The 22,967-nt window shown below is 37.7% G+C and overlaps 2 protein-coding genes across 14 annotated transcripts in view; one reads left to right on the forward strand and one right to left on the reverse strand.

Annotated features, from left to right (window-relative positions):
* LOC103459369 (rho GTPase-activating protein 8) overlaps positions 1–19,988 on the reverse strand; it is a 148,528-nt gene extending 128,540 nt beyond the window's left edge. For 11 of the 12 annotated variants that reach the window (XM_081604203.1, XM_081604200.1, XM_081604197.1 and 8 more), the window contains exons 1-2: positions 19,743–19,988; positions 15,973–16,039 (exon numbers count right to left, since the gene is read on the reverse strand). The gene's annotated coding sequence lies outside the window, so the exon portion shown is untranslated. Of the gene's footprint in view, positions 1–15,972; positions 16,822–19,742 lie in introns of those variants that run through there. The other variant, XM_081604193.1, reaches the window with a different exon arrangement.
* LOC103459365 (potassium voltage-gated channel subfamily A member 5) overlaps positions 381–22,967 on the forward strand; it is a 32,990-nt gene continuing 10,403 nt past the window's right edge. For both annotated transcript variants that reach the window (XM_008400873.3, XM_017302792.2), the window contains exon 1: positions 381–2,756. In XM_008400873.3, the coding sequence (XP_008399095.1) occupies positions 396–2,138 (1,743 nt within the window). In that variant the 5' untranslated portion in view covers positions 381–395 and the 3' untranslated portion in view covers positions 2,139–2,756. The remainder of the gene's footprint in view (positions 2,757–22,967) is intronic.

Genomic DNA, 22,967 nt, shown 5'->3' on the forward strand with positions numbered 1-22,967 from the left:
GAATCCTGCAAGAAGGGAGGAAGATACTCTTGGATCATAAAAACTGTCAGCGCGCCCCAGAGAGAGAGAAAGAGCGAGAGAGAGGGAGAAAAATAGAGAGAAACAGAGAGAGAGAGAGAGATTTTCAGCGGCGGCTGAGCGCTTAAACCGCCCAGGAACATTTATCCAGCCAACTGTCTCATCCGGGTCTTCTTCTTCCTCCTCTGGGTTTAGAGTTGACTTTCTTCTGCGCTTCTTGGAGCGGCAGCAGCAGCACATGCCTGCCTGCGTAGCGGAGCCGCGGCTGTGATTCAGAGCGCAGCTCCGACTCCATCACCGGCTCACCGGGAGGATGTCCGCCCCGCCGCTCAACAAGTCCCCGCTGTTTTTCCCCGTTAACCGTTGATGGCGGCGGAATGGAGATAGCCTTGGTGAGTTTTGAGAACGGCGGCGCTAAGGGGAGCGGCGGCGGCGGAGGAGGAGGAGGAGGCGGCGGCAATGCCGAAGAGAGCTGCCGGAACGCACTGGAGGTCCCTCAGCCGGGGTTTGTTCAAAGTGGACTGGGAGAGGAGTTCGGTAAGGAGCTGAACACCCGGGGGAGTCCCCAGCAGCAGCAGCAGCAGCAGCAGCAGCAGCAGCAGCAGCGCAGCCCCTGGAAGATCAACGACATGAACAACACTCTGAGCTGCAGCGAGAACGCCATGGATGCGCTTTTACGCGCGGACCACAGTCCACACCTGTTCGATGAGGACATGCTGGACATGGACATGGACACCGAGAGCAACGAGAGGGTCCTCATCAACATCGCCGGGCTTCGGTATGAAACCCAGCTGGGCACCCTCAACCAGTTCCCGGACACTTTGCTGGGAGACCCGGCCAAGAGGATCAAGTACTTCGACCCACTACGGAACGAGTACTTCTTCGACCGCAACAGACCCAGCTTCGACGGGATCCTCTACTTCTACCAGTCCGGGGGGAAGATCCGCAGACCCGTGAACGTCTCCATCGATGTGTTCGCGGATGAGATTCGGTTCTACCAGCTGGGAGAAGAGGCCATGGAGCGGTTCCGAGAGGACGAAGGGTTCATCAAGGAGGAGGAGAAGCCGCTGCCGCAGAACGAGTTCCAGAAGCAGGTCTGGCTCATCTTCGAGTACCCGGAGAGCTCCAGCCCGGCGCGGGGCATCGCCATCGTGTCCGTGATCGTTATCACCATCTCCATCATCACCTTCTGCCTAGAGACGCTTCCGGAGTTCCGGGACGAGCGGGAGCTGGCGGTCAGCAGCCGGCTGGACAACAGCACCGCGCCCCGGCCGTCCCTCACCTTCACCGACCCCTTCTTCATCATCGAGACCACCTGCGTCATCTGGTTCACCTTCGAGCTGATCGTGCGCTTCTTCGCCTGCCCGAGCAAGTCCGAGTTCTCCAAGACCATCATGAACATCATCGACATCATGTCCATCATGCCTTACTTTATCACGGTGGGCACGGAGCTGGCGGAGCAGCAGGGCCAGGAGCACCAGAACGGCCAGCAGGCCATGTCGCTGGCCATCCTGAGGGTCATCCGCCTGGTCCGGGTCTTCCGGATCTTCAAGCTCTCGCGGCACTCTAAGGGCCTGCAGATCCTGGGTCAAACCCTCAAGGCCAGTATGCGGGAGCTGGGTCTGCTCATCTTCTTCCTCTTCATAGGGGTCATCCTCTTCTCCAGCGCCGTGTACTTCGCGGAGGCCGACGAACCGGAGTCCCATTTCTCCAGCATTCCGGACGCCTTCTGGTGGGCCGTGGTCACCATGACGACGGTGGGCTACGGCGACATGCGGCCGGTGACGGTCGGGGGGAAGATCGTGGGCTCCCTGTGCGCCATCGCCGGCGTCCTGACAATCGCGCTGCCGGTTCCGGTCATCGTCTCCAATTTCAACTACTTCTACCACCGGGAGACGGACCAGGACCAGTCCAGCCTGAAGGACGAACCCAGCGGGGGACCGGAGAGCCCAGAGGTGAAGCGCAAAGGCAGCAGGACGTCGGTAAAGTCTCAGGATGTGGAGAAGAACGAGTCCGACGGCGCTTCGGTAGAGAAGGCGAACATTAAAGCTAACAGCAGCATGGACTTCAAGAAATCCCTTTACGCGTTTTGTCTGGACACGCGGGAGACGGACCTGTAGCCCCGCAGGGTCCGGGCTCCTTCTGACCCATGAACTCGGTTCTGACTAAAACTTTCCTCCCACATCCATCAGTGCATGCATGCAGCAGAGCGGCCCTTTAAACCTGCAGGAAACATGAACTCTGCAGGCTGCAGGATGAATTAGTGGGAAATGGGACATCAGGCCTCAGCCGAGGATAATCAGGGACAATCAGGACTCGGGATAATTACTGGACATGGCGGAGGATTAACCACACTCTGTGTACATAATGTAGGAAGAGAGAGGGGGAAAATACTTTATCACTTCCTACACTTAGTCATGATGTTTACATCAAGCAGATGTGTACATATTCCCCACATCAAGCTGGAGATTTTTGGATTTGGTGTTAATTTCTTCTCTTTTTTGGAAGGATAAAAGTCTATTTTTGAGATGCAGACACTCAGGTTTTATGGAAGAGCTGAAATATTTTTTTTCTAACAGAGTGGACCTCAGCCTTGTTGTTTGTGTCCGATTCGTTTAAATTAAAGAACTTTTTAACTTTTTATTTGCGAGGGGGAAAAATGGACAGAAAACAAAGAACAGGAGCCAAGAAGAGACGACAGAGCAGAAAGGATGTGGAGAAATCACCTCTGAAACCAGGTTAGTCCTAAACAGAAATCTTCTTATTCACGTTCAAAATGAACATTGTTGGTGCTCTAAAACAAAACACATGCTCTGTATTTATGGAAAAACATATTTTCTTTTGATTTACTGAATCTAAATACATAACAAATCAATAACAAACATGTAATTCTTACAATTTAAGTTAAAATAACCTGGATTTTCTTAAAAAGTGGTTCCATTTACTCAAATACCTCAAATTAAAATTAAACAACTTCAATCTAAGTAGTTAAAAGTTTTTAAACTTAAAAACACAATTGATTATTAACAGAGATATTTTAGTTGTTTACTAAATATAAATCTTCATTTAGCAGACAGTAAATGTGAAGAAGGAAGTTTAGTTAGACGCTAAATCCTTACTGTGGTGCAGTATGGTGGTGGCAGCATCATGATGTGGGGAGGATCAGTGACAGCTGGTTAGAGTTAATTAGTGGATAATAAGTACAGGAAGAAAATTGGAGTAAAGGTTCATTTCTTTTAGTTCAGTGGTTTCCAAAGTGGGGGTCGAGACCTCAGTTAGGGACGTAAAATAACAAATGTGGGGTCATGAGATCCTCAAAAGAAATTAAAATAAATACAAATTATAGTGTTAAGGGATATTCATGATGTGTTAAATGAGATTTTAAAAACAGTATTTTAAATAGTTAAAGCTTTATATCGGTTGTTGAAGTATTTTGTTTTCTGATTCTGTTCGCACAGCAAGAAAGTGAGAATTTTTGTTGCCCATCTATCTGACTTTCTTATGGCAGTATTAACAACTCAATTAAAACTCTTTCATTTAAAAACCAATCTGATTTGTCCCACTTCCACATAAGGGACTCAACTAGTTTTCAAAAGCGTCTGCTGTCTGGACCGTCAAGTCGCATTTTATCCAACAAGCGTCATAATTCTGCACCAGAAGACAGACGAGGTAAACCCAAACGTAAACGATGTTTCCTTCGTCTAATGATCTTGTCACAATACTGTCGACTCCCATTGCTGAATCACTTTAAAATGGCGGCAGCCATTATTCATAAACCGTGTGTTGCCGTGTGACGTCTACATTCTTCTTCTGTGACTCAGTTTGGCGATGTAAACCGTTCAGAGAAGTCTGATTGAAACCACATTTCATTAGTAGTATGAACAAATAAAAACAACAGATTTCAGCAAATCTGCAGGTCATGATATGAATAGTTTAATTCATACTTGGAAATGTTATAACCTGAGGGACAAAACCCATGAAATGGTTTAACGATTTCAGATCGAACAAACAAAAACTCCTAATTCTCCATCTAAATATGAAAAAACTGCTTTGTATTTTGTTTATTTCAGACACTCCTGTAACTGAATCGGACACTTTAGAATACAAACTTATAAATTGAGCATAGGTAAAATCTACATGTTAATATTTGTTCCATACTGACAGGTTTGCTAATTTAAATAATTTTTTTGCTTCTTTGGAAGAACACTGCATAAATTTAGCATATTTTAAATTCTGTACAGAGTTAATTTAATGTATTTATGGCTTTAAATGTTTTTTAACACTTATCCTTTTTCTTCCACTTCAACTGCATGATTTGAAAAACAAATCCCACCATATATAGTAGTTTTAAAATGATGATTTCATTTCCTAAAGGAAAAATACATCCAACACGGTTTTTAATTAAATTTCTTTTGACAAAAAATCCAAAGAAAATTAACCCATAAATGGAAAGATGGTGAAATATTGCTACATTTTAAGCTAACATCTCTGGTCTGCAATATCTTTGCTCTTGGGTTTACAGCCAATCAGCTCCGAGGAAAATAAATGGCAATCCTGGATTGGCTGCTTTGGAAAAGCCAACCAATAGCATGTCAAATAGCGTTGCACTTATTTATTTCAGCTGTTTTGCAAATAATTTGGAGTTACAGTCCACAGAGAAATCCACAAATACGAAACAGCAAACAGGTGGGGGTCAAATGTACCAGCAGTCAAACATGGTGGTGGCAGTATGAGGGTCTGGGGCTGCTTTGCTACTTCAGGACCTTGCAATAAATTTATTTGTTGGAGTAGTCTAGTCAAAGCCCAGACATAGATTTGCTGCAAAGCAGGGTGGGTCAAGATTCCTCCAAAATGTTTCAAATAATCTCCTGCTGAGTTTGTTCCACTACTCCCTTTAAGTGTAAGTTGTATTATTTGATTCACTATGAATCCCTGAGCAAGATGGCGGCCACAACGTCGAAGAGACAAACTCAAATTGGATGTAAATCTTAATAAATCTCACCAAAGCACCAAGAAAGTATCACTGCTACATCTTGGAATCAAAACCAAATCTATAAGTTGGTAACTGCAGAAACAAGACAAACTTCAGCCGGTGGGAAGTGGATTTGTTTTTCCGTTTCTTTGGTCAGAAGCTGCAGAGGACAGATGGAGTCTGCAGGCGCGTCAAGCCGTCAGCTGTCACAGCGTTTTCCCTGCAGCAGATGGGAGCTTCCTGCACTTTTGTCCTCAGAGACCCTGAAGTGCTCCAGGCTGAGACAGAAGCGTCTTAAAACCTGAAAACACTTTGGATATTTATAGAGCATTTAGCGAAGCAAGCTGCTGTCAGAAATGAAGTTCTCTCATTTAGAGACGTTTCAGTCGTTCACACAGGAGATTTTCTTCACATTGTTCTTGAAGAAAAAAGTGGAGATGGACTCAGATCTTTGGTTCCAATCCGGCACATAGTTTTAAACAATGTGCCAGAAAACTGAAGTTTTCCTGTTCATCAGTCATAAAACCAAAGCGTCAGAATCAACCGTAAAGATAAGTGGAACCAGCAACTTTCAATTTTCATCGATCATGAATCTGAAGCAAAACGAGTCGGTTGCTTTCCCAGAACATTCACGTTGCCTAGAGGAACAGACAGGTTGCTTTTCCAAACTCGGGTTAGAGAACTTGCAGGTTGCTTTGTGAAGCAAACAGGTAGTTTTCTGAAAACTTTCAGGTTTCCTTGTTGAATGGATAGGTTGTTTTCCCAGAACTTTCACGTTCACCTGCAGAATGGACAGACTGCTTTCAGGTTGCCTAATGGAAGTGCTTTCCAGACTCTTTACCTCCCCAGAATGTACCAAATATTTTGCTGAATCCTTCAGGGGAATTTATGAAACATACAGAATACTTTAATAAAAGTGATAGATTACTTTCCTGGGATTTACAGGTTACTCTCAGAAAACTAGCATGTTGCTTTCCTGGAACGAAAAGGAAAACCTGAAGGTTTTATAAAGATTCGGCGAAGGTTTATTAAGTATCAGAACCAAATTATAGGTTACAATCGAGGCATTGAACTGAAGTTTGCTCATATTCAATAAATCAGAATATTCACAAAGTGAAACATCACAAACTGATATTTTCAAGCCTTTATTTCTGTTAATTATGGTGATTTTCTGCTGAAAACAACATTTAAGTCCTGAAATGTGGACTTAATAATTAAATATTATTTTCAAAAGTATGTTTATTCCTACAAACCGACGTCATTGGAACGTATATTCTGTTATATTGAATATGACTGCATATGATGAATATTCATTTGATGAAATGAGTAAAATCCCCCTGCCAGGCTGTTCATCTGTCTAAAAATGTCAACCTGCAGTTTAATTTGTCTTTAATCGCCTCGGCAGCTTTCGTCTTTCTGTCATCATCCATCAGCTGCCTCCACCTCCATCCGAACCTTTCAGGGACACTTCTGGGAGTTTCTGGGAGCGATCCAGGTCCCCTCGCTGCCTGTATCCGGTTGGATTATATAACGTTTCCGTTTACTCATCAAGTCATCCACTTCCAGCTGTATGAGCTGCTTTTTGCATAAAGAAAACAGCCTTTGAGCTTCATGGCTGAACAGGAAGCTGCAGGATGAAAACCTGTCCTGCAGATCCATGTAGCTTCGATATTAGCCGCCTGCATCTTTCAAGTGAAATCACAGAGTTAGCCTCCAAACCCTATAACCTATTGCTGTACATTCATTTTTAGCTGTTTGTAAGTAAAATATTTAAATTTTCTCATTATTATCCCAAATGTAGGCTGCTTCACACACTCCATAAACCATAAACATCCTTTCTCTCAATTTAAGCTGACAAAGTTTTCCCTGGTTATGTTTGCAAACCTACAATGCCCATAAGAAGTTGGTGTTTTAGACGTTTCACTGCTTTTACAAATCAGTCATAATCAATAAAAACTGACTATTTGGACAAAAAAATGACAGAAGAATCCCTTTAATGTCAAACTGAACTCTAATCCCTCATTAAAATACAAGCTAGAAAAGGTTAGGGGGCCTAAATGGTTCCCTGTGGAGTTCCAGTTTCAATTTTGTCACAACAAAAACATGTATTTTAATCAGAGATGCAGATATTTTCAATGTATGTGTGCAGTTTGTAAATATTAAATTCTTTAACTGATCCACTCTACTAAATGACAATAACAATATTTTACAGAAAATAAGTGATCAATTTCTCAATCAAGTATTAAATATTTCAAGAGTAAATATTTCTTTTTAGTAAAGGTTTGTAAAACATCAGGATGCACAATTGTAGAATCATTAAAACACAAAACCAAAATGACAGGGGCCCTAAACTCCCTGTGGAGTTCCAGTTTCAATTTTGTCACTTATGACAAAAAAACGGGTATTTAATTATGAGATGCAGATATTTTTAATGCATCAGCTTAGATTGTAATTTATTCACTCAAACAAATCATTTTTACCTAAAAAATTCAAAGTACATTTGTCTGAGTTTTCTTTTTTAAATGTTTTAGGTGGTAAATCTTCATATAACCATTTTTAAATAAGTCTTTCTGACTAAAAAATAAATTGTTTATAGAATGTTATAAATACGTTTGTTCTAAAATTATCACCATAGTTTTAAAATGGATGTTTATTTGATTTATTTGAGTTTTCAGTCATAAACTTATCAGCTTTATTTGCAGCAGAATTTCTTCAAAAACGTCACCATAATGTGGAACTTTTTCATTTATTTCGGGCTCCAACAGGTTTAAACGTAAGACAAAGTTCCCTGCGTATAAAGCAATGAGATCTAATATGAAATGAGTGTTCTGCTGGACCTATCAATTAGCCAGATCTAACTGGACTTTCCAGGAGGACTGGACAGCATCCAGTCAGCAGGAGTTCTGGCAGAGGTCCGGCTGCCGTGTAATCCGGTGCCGATTCAAATTAGTAGCAGCCGTCTGTTGCTGGCAGCTGAATAAAAATCAACCCAGAGAGGCTCAGCGACACAGAAAACACAGAAAATCTGATTCATATCTCAGATTTCTGATCGTCTGAGAGATAAAAATCCTCTGGATCAGTTTTACTTAAACTGATTTAGATTTTTATTTAAAACTTTATCTCCCTTTAGTTCATTTTTCTGAGTTTTCTGTAAATTAGCTCCAACTTTAGCTTGACGACTGAGCCAAATGTTTGTGGCAGTGTTGAGATGTTTGCATGTTGGAAATGGTTTTGAATTGCTGCTCAACAGACGATTCAATATGGGAAAGAAAATATGTTTAACTATCTTATAAACCAAATTGCGTAGTTACTTGCATAAAACCATCTTGGGGAAAAATCTGACCAAAATGCTAAATGCTGCACCAAATCCAGCACTGCGTTTAGTTTCCTCTCTTTGATTTAATTTTTAAAAGATTCACAAAGCAAATTGCACTAAATTCATGCAGGAGAAAATTCTTAACAATTGGCAAATATTTTTGATTCAGGTTTATTCGTCGTTATTCAGCGACGAGTAAAGCTGAATCAGTGACGTAATCAAATAAAAAGGAACCAATTATTTACTTTATTATTATTTTAGTAAAGTTTTTTTTTTCAAATTGATATGCAGCAAAACAAAAACTTATTGTTTAAAACTATGCAGTGCTTTCACACTTTATGCTCATTAAACTGGAGCATTTAGGGTAAAATATCCTCACTTTTCTCTATATTTATGTAAGCAACTATCAGGACTAAATATGTCTCATTTCAAATGTTTAATATATATCTTATATATTATATATTCTTATGTATTTTTTCTCATATTTCATAGATTTATATCTATGAAAAAAATCACATTTTCTGCAAATTATTTCGATTTGCGTTCCACAAAAATGAAAAATATTACAGAATATGTGAATTTTGAATCATGTTTCTGCAAACAAACTTTACATTTTTAAAACTAAGTTTAAACAACCAGTTAAAATGATGAACATTTCTGGTAAAAACCTTCAACACCTGTTAAAATATTAGTTTCAACAACAGATTTTTATGTAGTGAGTGAAAATAATTGAAGCAGGCGTTCCACAGGGAATTATTTTAGGCCCCATCTTTCTAAATATTAACAATCTCATAGATGATATCTTAATATTAAGAAAAAGAAAATTTAAGAAACAAAGTACTTGAGATAAATAAATAAAAATACTTTTCTGATCTTTCCACAAAGTTATTAATATCTTCTATTTTTTACCAAATGATTTTTTAAACTAATGCATTAAATCCTGCCTGCACAGTTGTGGCAGCAGTTTGATTAAAAGTGGATCTCATTTTGAAAAGTTTATCCCTTATTTACACTTTTCCAAAGTTGCGTTTTCTGAGTGACTTTTCTGACCCTGAAAGCCTCGTCTTGGTGCCACAGCGAGATCTGAGCCTGAACTTTAAGCCTCGTCCTCCAAAACTTGTGAAAGAGATTATAAAACTTTTGCGCGCTCACAGAAATCCACATCTGCGGCTGTCAGGATGAGCGACGTCTCATTTCACTGAGAGCTGAGCGACGGTTGGAAAGCATCCATGACTAAAGTGAGACGCGGTCCGAGCGGCTGCTGCTTCACACACGATGCCTGCAACATTCACGCGCAGTTGGCCATAATTTTGTTATTTTTATCCACATTAATGCATTTAATCCGACGGGTATCTTCTGCCCTGCGTGACGGAGGAAATATCAGCGAGTAATTACGTGCTTGTACACACACACACAGACCGATTCAAACTATTAAAACTGTCAGAAATAAAAACGTGACAGTGAGGATCAGCTGGAGAGATGACTGGATATAAAGATGGAGGAGAGGCTTGAATTCACAGAGATGATTAAAGCGAGCTTCAGTCTGCAGCGACCTCTGACTCCGCACAGGGCAGCAAAGTGCTGCGAGCGCATGAGACAAAGCAAAGAGGAAGTTACATAACACACACATTCATAGAAAAATATAAATATATATGAGCACACACACAGAGAGAGCCAGTCCTCAGCTGCAGGCTTCAGTGCAGCCTGAAAAAAGAGGCAGAGCAGCCAGAGAGCAAAGATGGGACAGTATGAACCGGCCACGACTCCGGAGGAAATGCTGCTTTCAGCTTCCATCATGTGCGTCCAGAGGAATCAGTCAGTGCGGTTTATGGAGCCACTAAAACGTCTTCACATGCAGGTTTTCTTATCACACCATCATTAAAAAGAAATCTTTAAAATTTACTGATTTTCTGCAGGTTTTAAAATGAGAAACAAACTTGTTTCCTGTAGAAACAAGTTTCCTCCTTAAAATGTATCCTATTTTTATGTCATATAAATTCAGAATATTATAAAGGAGTACTACTAGTAGTACTAGGCTAATAAAAAAAAAAATAACTAAAAAAAGTCATAACATTGAGAGAAAAAGACTCCTATGAGAAAAAAGTCACACTAATATGAGAAAAAAGTCGCAATAACGCCAGAAGAGTCATAATACAAAAAGAAAATCAAACTGTAAAGTCAAAATCTGATAATAAAGTTTAATAATACAAGAAATAATATGAGAATAAAGTCATAATTTTAATAGAATGAAATAGTAATTTTATTTTTGTATTTTCGTTCTTGTTTTTTTTTTTTTTAAATGATGTTATTGAGGGGAAAAAGAGAGTACAGGAAGTACTGCTGCATAAACAGTCTCCACCCCCTTCAAAATAAAAGCATGAATACAAACATCTAACTACTTGATAACCAAAACTTCAACACCGATGTCAAATTTTATTCAACTGAAAGTTTACAAATCAGCCAAGTAAATTACACTTTAAAATTTATCTGGAAAAATTAGCTTATAGGAAGCTAAGTGCGCTAAACGTTTTCAAAGTTAGCAAAAACGCTAAGAGAAGCTATCGCTGCTATTAGCGCATTAGCAAAAGAGTGCCCATATCTGTCGATAGATATAATAATAATTCAGTAAATATAATAATAATTCAATGCATTTTGGGGAAACGTGAGAGGAGATTTTGTTGACTGTTGCTGGTTTTCGCCTCAGAACTTTTCTGGTTATGATTCCTCTTTGAGTCTTTGACCCGTTTTAGGAGTAATTTTGGCTGGTTGGTTGCTCCCGGATCCTGGACGGTTCTCAGCTGTTCATTGCTTTTTACATTAGTGGATAATGAGTCCAAAAGCCTTAAAAAAATTGTGTGTTTTTTTTTCAAACTTTGTTGTCCACTTTTCTTTAGTTAAAGGCATAATGTGTTTTTTTTTTAGATCTTTTATCGCCTACTTCCTGCTGCCAGGTTATATTTAAAGGATTATTTTTTATTCTGCTGCTCTGGTAATTATGAAAGTGACCATAAAAATTGTGTTTTATTACGTAGGCTTTGATTTATCACATTAAGCAATAAATCAATTAATTGCATGATAAATTTGCGTGATTGATTGTTTTGCTCTTTTTACCAAACAACTTTTGTTGTAAGTCTTCAGTCTGGTGTTTTGGTCTCAACTACTTATTTTTGAGGACAATTTTGTTTACAGAGACTCCATAATTAATTTTATTTGTTGTTTTGTTTATTTCTTCTGGATATTTAAAAGGCCAGTGTTAAATATTGATATTTGAGAATGTGGTCCTGCATTATTATGATATTATATCATATGAAAATTGTCTCAAAACAACAAAATTATCATTTATTGCAATAATTTACCCTCCAGCAAAATTTGTTATTGTGACAATAAATTGGATTTCTATACATAGTCTGGTTGGTTTGTAGGTTCTGGATGGACCAAAATGCCTTCAAATTCAAATTAAAACGTGTAAAGATCTGGGTTCATCTGGAAACTCTGCACTGATTTACTGAAATAAATTAACTTCTCAACAAGGCGTGAAGAGGAGAGGACCTCACAGCGCTGGGTAAAGTCCTGCATAAGGAGGTGAATTCAGACAGTATATATGGTCTAAATGGGCGGCGAAGCATAAAGAGTGCAGCCTGTACACACAGTTTAGCATAAACCAGCGCCTGATGATTTTTACTCTACATATTTACTGAATGGTGGAGCATTCTGCGTTCAACTGCATGCCATCCGTCCGTCTGCTGTAATCAGAGGTTTCATAAGAACCAATCTTCTGTATGGAGGAGCTCAGGTGTGAACTCACCTCACACTGAGTCACCGTCATGCACAAACACATGTGCAGTTTGGCTCGCAGGCTTTTTTATGTTACATAAACCAGAATTTGGGTTTATAAATGTCCAGATGATACCGTTAAAACCAGCTGGAAACTCATGATTTCTCTTCTGAATAATTAAAATGAAAGGAATCATCTGCAAATCAAATCAACTTTTATCTGGATGGATTATCAGATTTACCTTTGTCTCCCCAAGGTCACCAAAGGTCGTCAGGACGAGGAAAAGCCAAACCTTTAGGGCCAAAATTGTAACGTATAAATACTCGCCGGCCCAAAACAAAAAAACATTAAAATCAAGCAAATAAAGTCTTCCAATTTTTTTATAATTTGAGGGGGAAACGGAGCATCTTCAGTCAGGGGCTTCTTCAGATTCGTTACAACACAGACTGTTACAGCCATCATTGTGTAACTCTTTAAAAAGACCTTGAATTAATGAGTTACAACATTTTGGGATCAATAAAACATTTTTTTTTTAATTTGAATTTGAAGGAAAGCTTTTCATTGCTGTAGAGCCCCCTTCTGGCAACATGGAGGTGTTTTCTTCTCTTACGTTGCCTCGCTAAATTATTGCCTTCCTAGGATTTGTCAGGGTGGGTGGGGTGGTTGGTGGTGAGGGAAAAGCTGAGACCCAGGTAGGATGATGAATATGTAGAATTTAATTATAAAGATGCTCAAACAGTCCAAAAACAGGCGGTACAGCACAGAAGTAGCACGCAGCTAAATACCGGTAGCACTGACAACAAAGACTGACTCGATGAGCTAATGCCAGCACAGGACTTCACAGTTCAACTGTGCGGGCAGACTGACTAACAAAGACGACGTGGACGTACGTTACACAAACTAAGAACAGCAATAGACAAGGATAACTACAGCAATAGAGGGTAATCACAGGAACGAGACACGACAGGACAGAGACTCACAGGGAAACAGGACTAAACACGTTAAATCTCCAAATAAACACACAGAAACACGGATCATGACAGGATTGTAGTAATAATCAATAAATCAATTAAGCACATGATAAACTAAAACCAGAATTTGTCTGATTTATAATTTTTCCGTTTTCCCTCTTTCTACCAAAACTGGGTGATAAAAGCTCAGTCTGGTGTTTTGGTCTTTTATTTTGAAGGACAATTTTGCTTACAGAGACTTCACAACTCATTTTATGTATTTTTTATGTTGTTTTGCCTATTTATTTTAAAAGTTTTTAGAATTTATAGTTTATTGGTCTTTAAGAATGTATTCTTGCATTATTATGCCATTAGCATTATATTACTTGAAAATAGTCTCAAAACTACATTATTGTTTGTCGCAATAATTTTTATCATCCAGCAACCTTTTTTATCACGTTGTCAAAATAAATTAGCAAATACAGCCTTATCCATTTTGTATAAAATCAACAATAATAAATGTCAATTTAAAATTCAAATCATCTCGGTGAAAAAGTGTTTCCACATTCTGAACTACTTGGTTGAAAAAACGATTAAAGATCCATTTATTAACTGCATGTTCATGTTTGTTTGTTTGTGTAAGTTAGAGATGAAAGTGGCCATTTATTAAATATTCAAATTGCCAATACAAAAAAAAGACACAATCAAAACTGTTAAAATGTGATAATATCCCATGAAAACAATGCAAAAATTGTTTGGATGTATTTTTTATTTCCTTCTTTCGAAAAGTTTCTGTTCATGTCTTAGAAAGGATAGAGAGTTAATTTTTTACCTGTTTTACTTTTAAGTTTGTGGTCGATTTTTATCCTAAAGAAAAAGATTTAAACTTCAGATATTAACATACATGGGAAAAAAACTTACAAAATCCTTATATTGTAGCAGATGTGCAAAAATTTTCAGCTGTAACTTTTTAGGTTTATTTTTATTTAATATTAAAAATGATGTATCCTTCACTGCATTGTGTTGGGTTTTCACATAAAACCACAATAAAAAAACATTGAAGTTTGTGTTTGAAACACAAATAAACTTCAAAATGTTACAACAGCGTAAAGTTTCTTTTGATAAAAACATTTATCTAATCTTCAGAAAGATGAAAAAGTAATTTATGTAACTAACATTTTTTGTTTTGTATTTTTCTTTATTTCTTATTTTTTCTTGTAGAGTCTCTTATTATTACTATTGTACAATTTTTTAGATTTTTAAATATTTTTCTTTACTATTTTTTCTCTATTTTTTATTTTGCTTCTTTTTAATTTATTACTTGTTTTAAAACTTATTATTATTCATTTTGGTCAGTTAAGAGGTCAAACTTATTTCCTTGCTTTTCTTCTGGTGCTTTAAAACCAAAATTGTACCCCACAGCGCCCCCTGCTGTTTATCTCAGTTACCCTTTTAACAGCCACAATCAACAAAATGATTTCTCACGATGTGGTAAAATTTCCACACATTTGACAAACTGTGATCACTTTATTTACTAACATAAAAGATAAAAAAATATATACATGTTTGAACTGTAGCGTCTAATTAGGGATGTATAATAAGATTTTTACATTTATTTTATGTAATAAGTGGTGGGTTTTCTGCAAACCCCCACCATGGAGTCATAATCCGGCTTATTAACTGGAGCCGTGACAGTAAAACAGGGAGCGATCTCCTCATCAGAGTTTGATGATTCCCAGTTTTCAGCTGCCGGCTCCGTGACGTGGAAACATAAGGACTCGGATGAGCTTATGTAACGGCTGATTGTTTGGCCTCGGAGAAGAGCTGTTAACTTTAAAATGGAAATTATCGCGAGGGCTTGAATTAGTGAAATCTGTGTAAACTCCACTGAGAGGGCTAATTAATCCCTCTCACTGTTCCCGCCTCGCTCTGCTTCAGTGGGATCATCGGAGCCGCCGCAGGGATCGACTTAAACATCACACGTTCATAAAACATCACATCCATCTTAAAACTGATCCTCCTGATTAATGACGATGGATGTCTGACAGCCAGGAACGCTGATTCCTGATCACCATTTTGTTGATTGTAGCTGTTAAAAGGGCGACTGAGATAAGCAGCAGGGGGCGCTGCGTGGTACAACTTTGATTTTAAAACTCCAGAAGAAAAGCAAAAAAGAAAGTTTGACCTTTTAAGCAAAATAAATGATAATCAATTTAAAAACAAATAAAAACAAGCTAAATTTAAGAAATACGGAAAAAGGAGTAAAGAAATAAATATTTAAAAAGCAAAAAAATAACACAATATTAATAAGATAGACACTGCAAGAAAAAATACGAAAAAAGAAAAATGTAAAACAAAAATAAAAAAAGTAAAACACGTAGAAAAAATAAGTAAAATCTAAATAATGTAAATAATTTAGATTCATTATTTATTTGTATAAAAAATGGCATAAAATAGAATTGAAAATGAAAATAAAGGTATAGAAAAGGTATAGATAAAGGCATATTACAGGTATAGAAAGAAAATACAAAATGAACTCAAAAAAACAAAAAACACAAAAATAATGAAGAAATAAACAGGCATTAAAAAAACAAATAGAAGCAACATAAAAATATAAAAGCCTGATAACAACATGGAAGTATAACAATTAATACAAATATTAGCATAACATATTATCAATAATAATAATCAACTAAAAAAGGGAGAAAATAAACTTTTTTGACAACATGACTTTGAGAAACAGAATAAGCTTCCTGTTATGTAACTTTTTCCTTTTTTGTAACAAAGCATCTTCTTGCACTAAAATCCGTCCACAGACCTTTACAATGTGTTGCATATATATTTTACATTTAAAACCAAACTATCCTGAAAGTACCACCAAGCAGCCGTGTTTGTGGTGTAACAACATGCCGCGTTTACTCGTTTAAGAGGATATTCTGACCTGTTTTTATTCTGGTGCGGCTTCATTTGAACTCCAGCTCCGTTTCTGCAGTTTGACTGCGCTCCTCCTGAAAACCAAGAGAAAGAGAGGAATCAAATAAGCAGAAAACAAGCAAACAAAGAGGCATGAGTGGAGCGTTATCTAAGCAGACAGACTGAACGCAGAGCTTCCACATGAGCGGCCGCCGCCATCGTTTCTGCATCAGCGGCTTCAAAGCGTGCAGCACGGCGCTGCCCACAGTGGCCGTGATGGTGCTCGTATGCGAACAGGAGCCACATCAGGACCAAACTGTTGCTGTTCCAGCTGCCATTAATGCAGCTGGAACAAGTGATTGGCTGTAACATGCTACATTCTGGTCCTCGTTGGGTCCTTGATGTCATTATTTCTCTTTGAAAAATCATTTATATAAATTCACATTCTGGGTTTTCTTCACTCTGGAGTCATTTTGTGTCATTTGGTATAAGATTATGTCTCTCTCTGGTTAGATGTAGGTCACTGTACTCTGTTATCTCCTGCAGGGACACCACCTTTCAGTATAAAGAGAAAGAAATTGGCTGAGCTTTTCTTGAATAACAGCTCAGATTCAATCAAATTGAATGTAAAAAAAATAATAATTCAATTCAAAGCCTTTGTTGTCATATGACAAAAGTAGAACAGCGCAGGTAATACTAAACTTAACTTGGATTAAGATCTATGCTTTGACTAGGCTGTTGTAACACAAAAAAATTGATTTGACCTAAATCATTTCCCTTTCTCTGGTTGTATGTTAAAGGTCAAAGGTGAACTACAGTGAGCCACGGCCTCAAGTCTTCTGCAGCCAACATGACTTTTATGGATTTCTGCCAAAATATTCTTAAAAATGTTTTACTATTATTTGTATTCATTAACAATTCTACATAAAACAATCACATTTTCCATTTTTATGGTGCTTAATAGACTTAAACGCTTCACATTCGCAGAGTGAATGTGTAAAATATTGCTAACCGGAGTTAGCTAGAATGTGCTTGTCTTTTACATGATTTTATTCACAGAGCTGAATAATTAAAAAAAGTAAATCACTTACATTTTAAAACAACCTTTAAACACAATATCCTTAGCCTGTAGCTTCGTTGAATATTTATTAACAACAAATATCCCCATTAAACAGTGAAACGGCAGTGAGGCACAAAATGGCCACTACACCGGAAGTAGCTAATTAGACAAACTTTTGTTCATAAATATTGACGTAAAGTCAGCATAGAGATGTCTTTGGGTTTGTGATAATCATGTAAAGCATTATTTGGGGGTTTGTTCACAGTTTTCTGACCTTTTAAAAGCAGCTGAAAGCAAACCAAGTCGGACAAGAAGCAAAATGTTAGCGTCCGAGAGAACGGACGACGTAAGCATCCTTCTGCTCCCCGGAACATAAAATGCACAACGAAAGTTCCGCCCCGAAATAAATGTTTACATAAATCTAAAATTATTACAGTATTAATTATTATTGAAAATACATTATCCAAATATTGTAGTATCTTTCTTAAACCACATTATTTACCAGATATTATAATAGATGGTGCATTTTAAACCGAAAGATAACTTTTAAACTTTTCCACTATGTTTTGGCTGATCTGGCAATTTTATCACAAACTAAAATTTAAAGCTGATATATATATATATATATATATATATATATATATATATATATATATATATATATATATATATATATATTCTGGTTTTGGACTTATTGGATGTGTTACAAATGTCTGCAGGACTTTAAAATGTATAACATTGCAAATTTGTACCCGTCAGCAACATAAATGACAAAATATTAAATGTATACCTGCATAATAACCCTCTGTTTGTATTTACATTTATTTTTAGGTTTTTTTTCCCAGCTGATGGGTCACAGCAGCACGTTGTAACTTTTGACATGAAGATGGCTGAGGTGAAAAGACAAGTTATAAAACTCAGAAATTTGACCTGATGTTAGTTTTCAGGCTACTAAAACACGCAGATTAAAGGATTAACACAAGCATTATGTGATATTTTTCTCGTTGTCAACAAATCTCATATTCAGAGCCTCTCAGCTCCATCTAAATCTACTCTGCTCCTCGTGTAAATCTTCTTTTTTTTTCTTCTAATATATGTTACCTTCGGGCTGCACAGTGGCGCAGTTGGTAGAGCTGTTGCCTTGCAGCAAGAAGGTTCTGGGTTCGATTCCCGATCTTTCTGCATGGAGTTTGCATGTTCTCCCTGTGCATGCATGGGTTTTCTCCGGGTACTCCGGTTTCCTCCCACAGTCCAAAAACATGACTGTCAGGTTAATTGGCCTCTCCAAATTGCTCCTAGGTATGAGTGTGTGTGTGCATGGTTGTGTGTCCTGTGTGTCTCTGCGACAGACTGGCGACCTGTCCAGGGTGACCCCGCCTCTCGCCCGAAACGTTGGCTGGAGATGGGCACCAGCACCCCTCCCGACCCCACTGAGGGAAAAAGGGTGCAAGAAAATGGATGGATGGATGGATATGTTACCTTCAACAGACATTGCTGCAAACATTAAAAAACTATTTTCTTCAGTAGATCAGATGATATTTTCTGATTTAGTGGGAGTGAATGTTGTTAAAGAACAGAGAGTAAAACAGGGCAGATTTGTGGAATAATACAGAACATTAAGCATCCTATGAGACATATTTTTCTGTTCTGATCGGGTTGTGTTGCTGTAGAAACGCATGAAGGGTGTTGCTGCATAAAATAAGTTTGTAAATAAGAGTGAAATTAATATTTTGGGTCAGAATCTGTGATGAGCGCGATAAAAAAAGGCTGTCGCTGTTTATCACCAACACTAGAGCCAAAAAAATAAAAGAACAACACAAGGGACCATCGTTTAGGGACCATCTGTTCTCATAAAAAAGCTTTCATTCAGTATTAAAGTCACTGGTAAACCCATGTTTCTAACAATGCTCTGCTGCAACAACGGTGCAGTTCATGGAGGGGTTACTGGAGCAGGTTGGAGGGATTGTAACACAAACTGGAAGACAGCAGATGAAAAATTAAAATACAAAATAAACAACAAAAGACACAATCGGTCCAAGTAAAGCAGAAAAACATGAGAAAGAGACATGAAAGATCCCACTGTCAAAAAATCAGCATATAAAAGATAGAATATCAAAATACTTTGGAGTTCTTTAACAAGACATTTCCACATATTGAGGCAGATTTCTGTCGTTCCGTTGTGACTTTTGACAAGTAGCTTTTTGTTTCTGTGTTGTGACTTCTGTTGTTCTTTGTACCGTTGTGGCTTTGTATTTATTGACCCTTCTGGGCTGCTGTACATATTGGACTGATGATAAATAACCCCAATCATGCAGCTGTTGTAACTTTGATGTGATTAAGATGTTGGCCCACTGTGAAAGCTGGAATCTGTGAGCGAACCAAACCAGGTGAAGATGTGATATTTTTAAAACCAAACGCTGTTTGATCTGCTTGCTCCAATAGTTCTGGTGTATTAAAAGGAATTTAAATATTTTTGGGGGATTTTTTTCTCCTCTTTTAATTTGTTTATGGATGCTGTTGTGCTTTCTCAGTTTTTACTGCCTGGGATGGTGCGTAACCATAGCAACGAGGAAGTTGTTGACAAGCATGAGTGGCTGATCAACGTTTGTAAAGCTGAGCTATTATCCAGAAGCACTCATTGAATCAAAACAACAAATCAGGAAACATTACTGTTGATTTAACCTGACAGATAAATCTGGGATAAAACGCTGCAGCTTGTCAGTAATGGATTCCCTTACCTGAGTTTGTGAGCTATTTTAGGAGCCGAAAGAGGGAAAATCCTGATTTATTATCCCCAGACGAGGTGGCACGGCTGCGTCACTTAACCCTCTGTTTCTATTTACATTTATTTTTAGTTTTTTTCCCAGCTGATGGGTCACAGCAGCACGTTTGACTCCATGTGCCACAGGAGTCATGCATGAACACACAGATTTAATTACTCAGTAATAACGTTCAGCATGTCTCACCCCAGATATAAATAGATGCTGTGGGAGTGCGCATGGATTGGAGCTGCTGATGTTGAGGTTCGTGTTCGCACACCGCGGTCACATGCTCCCGGCGGCCAATCAGAGCTCCACTGAGTTTCACAACCGCTGACTGCGAAGAATTTTATTTTTTATTGAAAGACCAACATGAAGAAATCTCTGGAGAGGATCTGTAAAAGTTGATTTTCAAATTTTGCTATAGATTCTGGACTTTGACTGGGCCATTTTAACATATGATTAGCATGATGCTGCCACCGCCATGTTTTTGGGGTGTTTTCTGAGCAGAACAATTTCTTACTTGCACATTTTTGCTTTATCCCCTTGATAGCTTGATGAAAAACTGCAAATAGGACTTACTTTGTCTTTTCTTCAGCAGTTTAGTCGCCACTTTTAAAGAACAGGTTTAGAGTGAACGACTGACCGCTGAACAGATTCTCCCACCTGAGCTGGGAATCTCTGTTGCTCCTCCATAATTACAATTCAATTCAAAAGTACTTTATTTATCCAAAAAGGAACTTAAATGTCATTCAAAGTATCTTCAAAGAGTGGACGGTAATGTTGTGGGTAGCAATGATCTCCCATAGCAGTCAGTCTTCCAACTAATCTGAGGAGGCCTTTGACTGAAGATCATTGCTGTATGACAGTTTATGAGATACTAGCAGCTGAATTTGTGGATAATTTTAGGACTTGTCCTGCATGACACCATCAGTTGTTGTAGAGCTGTGTTATGGCTTAAAAATAAAATCTCCAATTTGTTTAATTTGAAATGAAATCCTAATTGTTTTTTTTTTTTGCTTTCTTTTCTAAAAGAATTTACAAATGAAAGAAAACATTTTTTTAAAAAGTCTTATTTCAGTCATGCCTTCTGTTGGTTGTATGACAGATTATCAGCTTCAGGCTATATTAGCAGAATAAAGATGCGATTTTACCAGAAAAAGTTTTTTGTATAGTTCTCGATCTTCCGTGATCGATATGGCAATTAATAAAAAGTCATGTTTAATATCACACATTAGCATCAATATCATAAATTTCTGTGATTTTGATTACAAAAAATAACAAACAAGCATAAAATCCTGGATTAACTGATCAGAGTGAAAATATGTTCAATATTATTTAATTTTAAGAAACGCTTATTGAATGCTGAAACAAACAGCTAGTTATTGATCTTTTAACAGCTGGTTTTATCGATTCATTCTGTCACTACCGGCCCTTTAAGAACATTCAGCTTTTTGATTTGGCCCAAAATGAAAATTAGTTCGACATTCCTGTTTTACAGTGTAATATCAATAATATTTAAATCAACATATTGAGAGATACGAAGTAAAATCTCGTCAAATCTTCCAGTGAAGGAAATCAACACAAAGATGGAATGTGATAAATTTAATGTAATCTGTAATCTGGTGGTTTTGCTGCTTGAGCGAATCAGAGGCCTTGACTCTGCAGGCAGCAGACCGTCTTCCCGACAGCTCATCACCATCACACTTCGCTCTCCGAGAGGACGCGGGTGTGAAGTCGTGGGCTGTGAGCAGCGCCGAATGTTCTCTCATTCATCTCCGACTGTTAAATAACCAGAATGAACTGGAGCAGAAAAGTTGTCACAACAGGGGAACATCTCTGCTCAGCCAACAGGAACATTTTACAAACCAAACGTGAGCTCGCGCTCACCTGCAGCTGACTGTACGTTACGCACGATCACGCAAACATGATGCAAGACGTTTTCCTTACGCCAAAACGGGAAAGCAGAACCGGCGCAGTGAGGTGTACTTGCAACACAGTCCAAAGGAAAGCCACCATTTTATTTTTATTTAACCCCATTCTGTCTTGGACATTTCAGCAGCAAACCAACAATGTTCGAAAGTTTATGTCTTTTAAAAACCTGTTTTTTTCTTTTATATTATTGGTTTTTAGTTCTATTCTTAGTTTTACTTTTGGTACTTTTTTATTATCAAAATGTATCCACCCAAAATTAAAAAGGATTTTGCACATTTGCTTTATTAAAAGAAAGACATTCAAATTGTGTGTTTTTGGGAAGATTTTTTTTTTTTTAAATGGATTGTTGTCACTTTTTGTATAAAATTTTGATTCCATTTTTATTATTTATTTGATTTTTGGTGGACCAAATTCAAAATTGGTAAATTTACTTTTTAAAAATAATCATTTTTTGCCCCACCAGTACTTTAAACTGAGTTTTTCCTGTTCCTGAAATTGTTCAGTGGATTTATCCACTGTGTGTAAAATATTCATTTTAACAGTTGCATCAAATCTCTTTATTTTCCTTGATAGTTTTATTCACTGGGGAAAAGTTTGTGGAAAATACAATTTCTAGATTTCTTGCAGCAGGTTTGAACAAAACCAATAAGAAACTTTAATGTCAATATTTTGTTTTTATATTTAAACTAATACAACATGCGGACTTATTGTAGCAAAATGGCTGTAAAATATTCATCATATTTGCTGAATTTATTGTAACTATCAAAAGTTTAATTCATTAATTAGATTCTAGTAATAAGTCCTGAAAATCCCAATAAGAAAAGGTGGAATATTTGGTTTTGTTTTCATACTGGAACCTCTGAGCCTCACTGATGGATCTTGTTCCAAGCTGAGCATTATATCCTTAAAAGCAGACATTATAAATCCCAGCAGGACCGGCTGCAGCCACCAGGATTTAGCCTGATCCAATTGGCTTCAGGAATCAGATATGACCAAAATAAAAGGATCTGAACAGATTTTAGAAAGCAAATGCTGACATTTTAAATCTGGATGCCTTAGAAAAGTATTCATAAATCCAACACTTTGCAACCAGAAACTTATATTAATTATGCTGAAATTTGATTGTATAGACCAAAATAAAAGTTGTGAAATTTAAAAACGGCAGCAGAACTTAATTTAAAACTAATGAAAACAATTTCTCTCCATTCAATGTGACTCAGGTTGAACTATTGAAGAGGAATGTGAAGCAATTTCAATAAAGCATGGTTT

The sequence above is a fragment of the Poecilia reticulata genome, chromosome 23 (genome assembly GCF_904066995.2).
Source record: "Poecilia reticulata chromosome 23, P_reticulata-male-v2, whole genome shotgun sequence".
In the NCBI taxonomy this organism is placed as follows: domain Eukaryota; kingdom Metazoa; phylum Chordata; class Actinopteri; order Cyprinodontiformes; family Poeciliidae; genus Poecilia; species Poecilia reticulata.